This window comes from Rosa chinensis, chromosome 2 (genome assembly GCF_002994745.2).
Source record: "Rosa chinensis cultivar Old Blush chromosome 2, RchiOBHm-V2, whole genome shotgun sequence".
In the NCBI taxonomy this organism is placed as follows: domain Eukaryota; kingdom Viridiplantae; phylum Streptophyta; class Magnoliopsida; order Rosales; family Rosaceae; genus Rosa; species Rosa chinensis.
This window is the reverse complement of record NC_037089.1, coordinates 2565262-2572610: the sequence shown is the minus strand read 5'-3', so window position 1 is coordinate 2572610 and position 7349 is coordinate 2565262. Positions and strand designations below refer to the sequence as shown.

Below are 7349 nucleotides of genomic sequence, written 5' to 3'. Positions count from 1 at the left end.
AAAACCATTTTGGCTTTCCCAATTTAAGTCCAACATCTCTAACCCAATAGAAAAGAGAGTCAAAATGATCATGCTTTGTCATTTTGACTAAGTTTTGTAGAATGAAAGCCAAAATGAAGAAGAAGGGAGAGGAAGTGGGCCTCATGGTCCATTGAGATTATGCTATGACTTTTGACTAAAAGAGGTTGGAGATGCAAAATCTAAATAAATAGCAATAACAGTGATTGTGTCAAATTCATGAAATAATTATGGTTTTTGACTAAAGGGTTGAAGATGCCCTAAAGTGCGAAAGAGAGGAGCCAAATTTTTTTTTTAAATAAATAAAACAATTTAAGTGGGTAAAGGCCGAACTTGTGTCCACCTAATTCTTTTTTCTTTTTTTACTAAGAAAACGCTGGATTTGTTGATCAGGCAATTTATTTCATTAGAATTTGACTTCACTTCACTTCAAAAGTGGGTGGGTTATGATTCATCTAATTTTAGGCTAATTAAGCTTATACATTAAGATCAAATAAAAAATCACATGGGCTACAGGCTAGGTTCCCCATAGTGATCCTCCGTCCTTGGCTCTAACCGTCTTGATCACCTGCATGAAGTAAAAGAAAATCATGATAAATAATAATGTAACTCACTTTTGCATAAATGTTAAATGAGAAATACTAGAATCCAGCTTTGGAGAATACCCCAGAAAGGAAGGAACATATTCTTACTCAAAGCACAAGCAAATCAACAATTGCATGTCTCCAGATAGATGGAAAATAATTGTGATGTTCATGATTCCTGGCTAGGATTCTGGACAAAGTTGGAATACACAGAATCAAGAAAACGTAATGTTGGTCTATGTCGTTGGACCACAATTCTCACTTTCAAGTTCACTATGGCAAAAAAGATTGTAGTTGGATTTCCTACTCTCTTTCTTAAACGCCAGGGGCTACATTAACTTCAGGCATTATTTTACAGGAAATGGAATAAGAATCGTTCAATTCACTGAATTTGCAACTTGAAAGTAGAAAAGGCGGTTAGAAGTTGTTCTATTTGAAACCTTAAAAATTCGGAGGTGGTTGGAAAATTCCTGGTAAAGGACTATTTCAATTCCCCTTTTAGAAAAACATGGTGGTTCTTCAAGAATCTCACTTTCAGTCACTTTGAGTAATGAGAAAGCAAATCATGTCTGAGATAAAAGAAAATATTCGATTGTTCGTAGGTGAATTTGATTCTCTCACAAGTCATAAACGTCGTAATCTCACCAACTTTGCACTGTAGACTATCTGAATTTCCTAAAAAAATAACTAGATCAGAATAACTACTTTCATTAGAATAGTTAGAAGGGCTACCAGTCCTTTTATCTGATACAGCCTCCAGGGAGAAGGAACCTAAACTTGTCTGCATTCTTTATCAAATAAGCAGGAAGATGAACTGCAGAAGCTGATTTGGGAATCGATCCCATCTTCTTAATCAAGTCCTTGAATGTGTACTCTTCGGGCAACATATCGAAAAGATCGTCTCCTTGACAAATGAGCCTCTGTATTCTTCTGTAATCCAGAAAATCTCTCCGCCTCACACGGTCTGCGTGGCTATAAGCAGTCATTTTGAACACAAAGTCATCAATGTGCCGAAAGCAAAAACTACAATGCCATCCCGCATCAGAGAGCATGTCATCAGTTTGCCGGGTATGCTGGTATTTGGTATTTGGGCTGTAGATCTGAGCTGTAGCCCGCCAGCTGCTATAGTCCACCGGGAACTCAAATGAGTACATGTAGTGCTTCAGCTCAAGATGCATTTTAGAAGGGATCCCATCACACCATTGCAATAGTTTCAAAGTCTGCGAGCTAGGGATCTCATCAGTATCTGACATTATCACGACATCGCCATAGGAAATCCCTGCATACTGAAGTAAAGCATTCATAGCTACACGTTGCTTTCTCTCAAGTTTGAAGGGGTTTGCATGTGAACCTCGGTGTAGAGTTCTTCCAGGAAAGGCATACTGGATGATTTTTTCCTCAGCAAAGGCAAACCTGTTCCGATTTGAAGCAAAGTAGAGAGGTTTTGGGATTCCAGTGAAAGTACTATTTGACTCGATGATTACAAATTTTGTGACATATGGATAAAGTTCATGCCACCTGATATCAAGCAAGTCTAATTCATTGCTGAAGATGATGGCATCAAAAATACGGCGTGGGGTGGCACGCAGGGACCAGCCATGAAGGCGGCAGAGATGGTCCATACTTACATTTTCTGCATAGTAGTGTGGCAGCTGTATGAACGGAGCTGGAGGCTTATCCCAAAGTGGCCGGAAGAAATATGTAACTTTCCGGTGATCAGTATAGAGTCCAAATATACATGCAGGCACAAATATCAACAGTAACAGACAAAAGAACTTGCGTGGAGTCCGTCTGGAAGTAGGACGAAGAGGAAGAGTTCGTGGTGCCATGCCTTGAAGGACGATTACGAGAGGTTTAGTGTTTAACATGTTTGCCCCAACTCAACTGCAAACACAATCATAGCTCTAACAACCTTGATCACCTGGGACAAAGTAAACGAAAATCATGATAAATAATGTAACTCACTTTTGCTTGAGTGTCAAATGAGAAATACTAGAATATCCAGCAGTGGAGAATACCCCAAAAAGGAAGGAACATATTCTTACTCAAAGAACAAGCAAATCAACAATTGCACGTCTCCAGATACATGGGAAAAATTTTGTCACGATTCATGATACCTGGCTAGGATTCTACACAAAGTTGGAATAAAAAAAACATAATTTTAGTCATCTAGTCTGGTATCTAACGTACACACATCATTTGTTGCCTTTGATTTCTGGAATCAAAGTCACTTTGAGAAGCTTTTAGAAGCAGTTCCAAAGACGTATATAATAAAACACAGTCAAAGCATAACCTCTCTCTCAGTTAAACCCATAGATAAGCTACCCCATCAAAACAGATCAACTGCTGCATTACTTTCCCTCAGGCCAGAATCCCTTCACACATTTTTCTACAAATAAAAAGACTTCACTTCCAGCTCATCAACTGCTTTCGAAACAACTTCCCCATCCACAAAATACAACCTTTCCACAAAGTTTTTCAAATGCAAGTCAATCTGAAACCTTAATCTGATCATCATTTTAACCTTTGACCAATCACTCGTAAATAGCAGCGAATCGAAAGAACTAGAGTACTAGACCCAGCTGCGGTAACCAAAACCACCAAAAGCAAGTAAGGTTTCAAATGTTCTGTCTTTACCCATTGTTCATCTCCATCCACAGGTTTATGTAACATTAATGTTACACCTACATAATCAAACTACCAAATTACAAACAAAAACTTACGGTGGTTCCGAATTAATCGGGTTTAATTCCAAGCTGTCAACCCAGTTTTGACTTATTTACACAGGATCATAAATATAGCTATAATTTCCAAATAAAAAACAAAAGACTAGAATTCAAACCAGAATAGACCCAGAAAGTTTGAATACTTTACCATATAAAAAAGCTTGGCCTTGTTGATGTAGAAGTGGGCTATGGACACATTGCCTCCAAGAGAGAGAGAGAGAGAGATTTTTTAGGGAAACCCAGAGAGGGAGAGAAGCTCGGAGACAATAGAGTGTGTGTGTGTGTGTGGGGGGGGGGGGGGACGACGATCACGTGCTTATGGAGCTGATCACGTGCGGAGAATCCAGTGAAGAAGCGGCACCTAGGAGCCTTTGGATTACACGGAATCGGCTACGGCAAGGGGAACTTATGAAGAGGCGACACGCGTCCCGGGATGCGGTTTGGGGGTTACGTGGCGAGGAGGGGTTGGTGGAGTGAGAGGAGTGAGGCGTCGGCAAGTGAGGGTGGTGGGCTTTGTTGTCACCGCCGGGACGTGGCTGTGTGTTTGGAGTGTACTCGGATTTGGACATTTGGCTCTATCCAGCAAAGGTGACCTATTTGCCCATTGTGTGAGCTCAGCCGAAACCGAAACATTATGGTGCATGCTAGTTGCTATCTATACTTTCACCGTCCATCCACACAAGAATTTTCTATAAAATTTAAGGGTGTTTCTATTTAAACCCAACAAAGTTCTAAGTATACTCAATATCTAAAAATTTATTCTATAATTTCCCAACTTACCCTTGTTTTGAATCGCCAAATGAAAAACTCAAACCCAGCTCAACGCTCTTCCCCTTAAACTCTTTCCACAATCCTCCATCTCCAAATATGTTCTCCATAAACAAACTAAGAAGATGGTATATTTATATGCAATCTAAATGAACTTGATATAATTCTTTTTTTTTTTTTAACCATCTTGCAAATTCAATATCAAGCGAACGTTCAATTAAAATACAAAACAAGATCCATTTACCATATCACTACTAAGTACTACCGAATGCAAACTTGAATTAAGTAAATTACAAACCACAAGCATAAAGCTTCTATTACCTTTGAACCTCCTTCCTTGTGGACCCCATCCATATCCTTGGCTAGGAACCACAACGCTCAACTTCTGATACCCCAGGAATTTTAGACATGCCAAGAGCAAAAAGCATGTCAATGCTCTCCTTATCGACCTTGATGTCATCAATTCTGATAGCAGACTCTTCAGGTACAAAGTCCGTGCGACGTTCACCCTCTTCTCCTGCAGTTTCCGTGCGATTGCGATACGGTACTGGGGAATGGTAAAGATGGAAAATAAAAAATAAATTTAAAATGCTGGGTATACTTAGAAATTTATTGGGTTCAAATAGAAAGACCCAAAATTTAAACGTAAACTGATAGTAAACATCTAGACAATGCACTATTGCATTGGATTTGAACATGGCAATTAAAACTTTGAAAGTGACATAGTTGCTCTCAAAACAGTAGCCCACAAAGGCATTTGAGAGCCCATTCGTAAGCGCAATAGGTAATTGGGTAAAAGATTCCCAACAAATTGATCCAGAAAAGGCCCAACCGTGTCCACAGCACGACAGAGAGATGTACCTCTTTTGGATTTGTATTGCCATCCTAGAGGAGTACACATTTGTTAATCGTCTTATCACTCTTATGGTCCTCCTCGATTGTATGCTTTCTGATTCATCGAATAAAAGTCCTCGATTATAATTCTTTAAACTTTGGTAACTTTGGCACATTTTTACTATAAAAAAGTACTTGACAAACACATAAATAACAAGGAAAGCAAATTTAGATAAATATATAAACATGTTCCTATTGTGGGCTAAGGTTGATCCACATGTTACACAACCGATGATTAATTAGCTAGGATAATGCTCTACATAAACTATATTATACATCAGTCCCTCAAATCCAGGTACTACCTAGCTAGCTACTGCTAGACCAAAATAGTCCATTTTGATGACCCCCAAAATAGTCCTATAATCCTCCACTAGTTTCCCCTTTTAAGTAATTTGAGTCGTTGCACAGACCGCACGAAAGTTCTGCATAATCAAAATTGTAAAGATGAGTACTAATCGATCAAAATTTCTACTATATACACACAAGTACGACATAAATACAAAATTTGATAGTGTATGTGTCATAAAATTAATCAATTAGATCATCTTATAATTAATAATAATATTAGAGGGTTTTTTTTTTTATACCTCCAAGGTACATCTTGATCATGAGCAAGAAGCCAGTCTCCTTCCCTGTCTTGATAAGTGAGTTTATAATTGTCTGAATCTATCTCACATTTGTCAAACATGTGCATCAAGGTTCTTTGGAGTGTTTGGAAATTTTGATGTTGGCTCAAGTCAATCTTTCTTGCTATTCCAACTCCCTCCATTTTCACCTTCACAAATGTAGAGTTTCCGCCATTAATCCCTACTGTCCGATGACGACGGCCACCGCCGTCGCCGTGGATGTGAAAGCAAGTCTCCTTCTTCCATGACTTAATGGGCGGCCAACCCACCAGTCCGTCTTCCTCATTTCTATTAATAATAAAGCCAAATAACATTAGTTTTTTATACGACTATTCATGTCGGATGCAATGAGAGTCGTAATAGGGCAAGTAAAAGAACGAGGGAGTGTCTAGTATTACGTACTTGATCATAATGGTGTAACGAGAACTGTGTTTGGTGTCATCTTCGTCGTCGTCGTTTGGTTGGTTGTTCCAAAGCAACCAAGGCAGCGTTCGAGGCACGGCTGCTGTTGCATTGCTGGGCTCAAAAGCTTGGGTGAAACTACGCTTCTTGTTCTTGTTGCTGCTGCCGTCACTAATAGTAGGGTGGCAGAGAAAGTCGTTAATGTTCAAGTCGAGGCCGCCTTTGACGGGAAAATTGTTATTGGTTGGAAGAGCGAGACCCAGCTGAAGCTCCATAGCTAGCTAGTAAAACTCCAACAAGAACAAAACAAAGATTGCTCAATAAAATATGGAAGCTAGAGTGCGACTTTGAGGCTTTGAGTGAGAGAGAGAGAGTTTGTGGTTTAAGGGATCTGGGTTTGTTGAGACTAGGGTTTTAATATAGACAGAGAGGCGGTGAGAGAGAGGAGGAAGAAGAAGAAGAAGAAGAAGCCGAGGGACATGGGACAGTGGGACACGGAAACAGAAGGAGAGATAGGGAGAGAGGAGGAAGGAGGTGGCTGGGGACATGGGACCAAGGTGTCCGTGTCATTGTTATACTTTTGGCCGACCCAGTTGCCCCGCTGTTAACTTCATTGTTTTCTGAACCAACCCAACACACAGCTATTTACCATATGCAGCAATTGCAGCAGCTATTCACGTAACTCACGAGCAACGTCACTTTTAATCTGTTCTTCTTAGTAGACAAGGAGTTTTTATTAATAACATCGAGCCAAGATTCCATACCTCATGAAACTCAATATATTCGTCACTATGATTATTAATATATTTTTTTTAACAAAGAACAGTGATCTAGTGACTAGTTTAGTCGGAAGGTTCATTTTTTATATATGTTATTGATGAACGTACCTCATTTCATTCTTCAAATTTAAATAAATATAGATGTCGCACTTTTAAATCAGTCAGATATAGTGGTTAGGCGAGTTAATGAAAAAGTTTGCAATATATATGGATTAGGTACTTTCAAATCAGTCAAATCTAGTAGTTGGACGGTTGGATGAGTTAATGAGAAAGTATATAATGTCAGTGGTTTATTCACTTTTAAATTAGTGAATTCAGTAATTGAGTTAATGAGAAAGTATATAATACAGATTATTTTTACATGACGCGTTTAATACATTGATTACATTTCAATAGATTAAAATTTAAAATTTAGAACTTTTTATAATAATACCACGATACGTTGAAAGTATCTTCCGCGATATACCATGTTAATGTAACCCTTCCATCAAAAATGAAATGGACATGATTGCTCTATAGATTTTATTGTGATTCATCTTACTATTGTTCACT

At 38.7% G+C, this 7349-nt stretch overlaps 2 protein-coding genes across 6 annotated transcripts; both read right to left on the bottom strand.

Moving 5' to 3' along the window:
- Positions 1 to 420: 420 nt before the first annotated feature.
- On the bottom strand, positions 421 to 3956 carry LOC112190256 (beta-1,4-mannosyl-glycoprotein 4-beta-N-acetylglucosaminyltransferase). 5 transcript variants are annotated; one of them, XM_024329678.2, is made up of 3 exons: positions 3477 to 3956; positions 1335 to 2523; positions 421 to 586 (listed from the first exon to the last, which is right to left on the bottom strand). In XM_024329678.2, the coding sequence occupies exon 2, from the start codon at positions 2468 to 2470 to the stop codon at positions 1343 to 1345; it is 1128 nt and encodes a 375-aa protein (XP_024185446.1). In that variant the 5' UTR covers positions 2471 to 2523; positions 3477 to 3956; the 3' UTR covers positions 421 to 586; positions 1335 to 1342. The 5 variants fall into 5 exon arrangements, with proteins under 5 accessions (XP_024185446.1, XP_024185448.1, XP_040371522.1 ...); XM_024329680.2 differs by lacking the exon at positions 421 to 586 and adding an exon at positions 776 to 792; XM_040515588.1 differs by lacking the exon at positions 421 to 586 and adding an exon at positions 2621 to 2731 and having other exon boundaries at positions 1173 to 2523.
- Positions 3957 to 5139: 1183 nt separating this feature from the next.
- Positions 5140 to 6464, bottom strand: LOC112190257 (auxin-responsive protein IAA29). The gene is made up of 3 exons (XM_024329683.2): positions 6019 to 6464; positions 5578 to 5904; positions 5140 to 5412 (listed from the first exon to the last, which is right to left on the bottom strand). Exons 1-3 carry the CDS (start codon positions 6291 to 6293, stop codon positions 5361 to 5363), a joined length of 654 nt encoding a protein of 217 aa, XP_024185451.1. The 5' UTR covers positions 6294 to 6464; the 3' UTR covers positions 5140 to 5360.
- Positions 6465 to 7349: the final 885 nt, after the last annotated feature.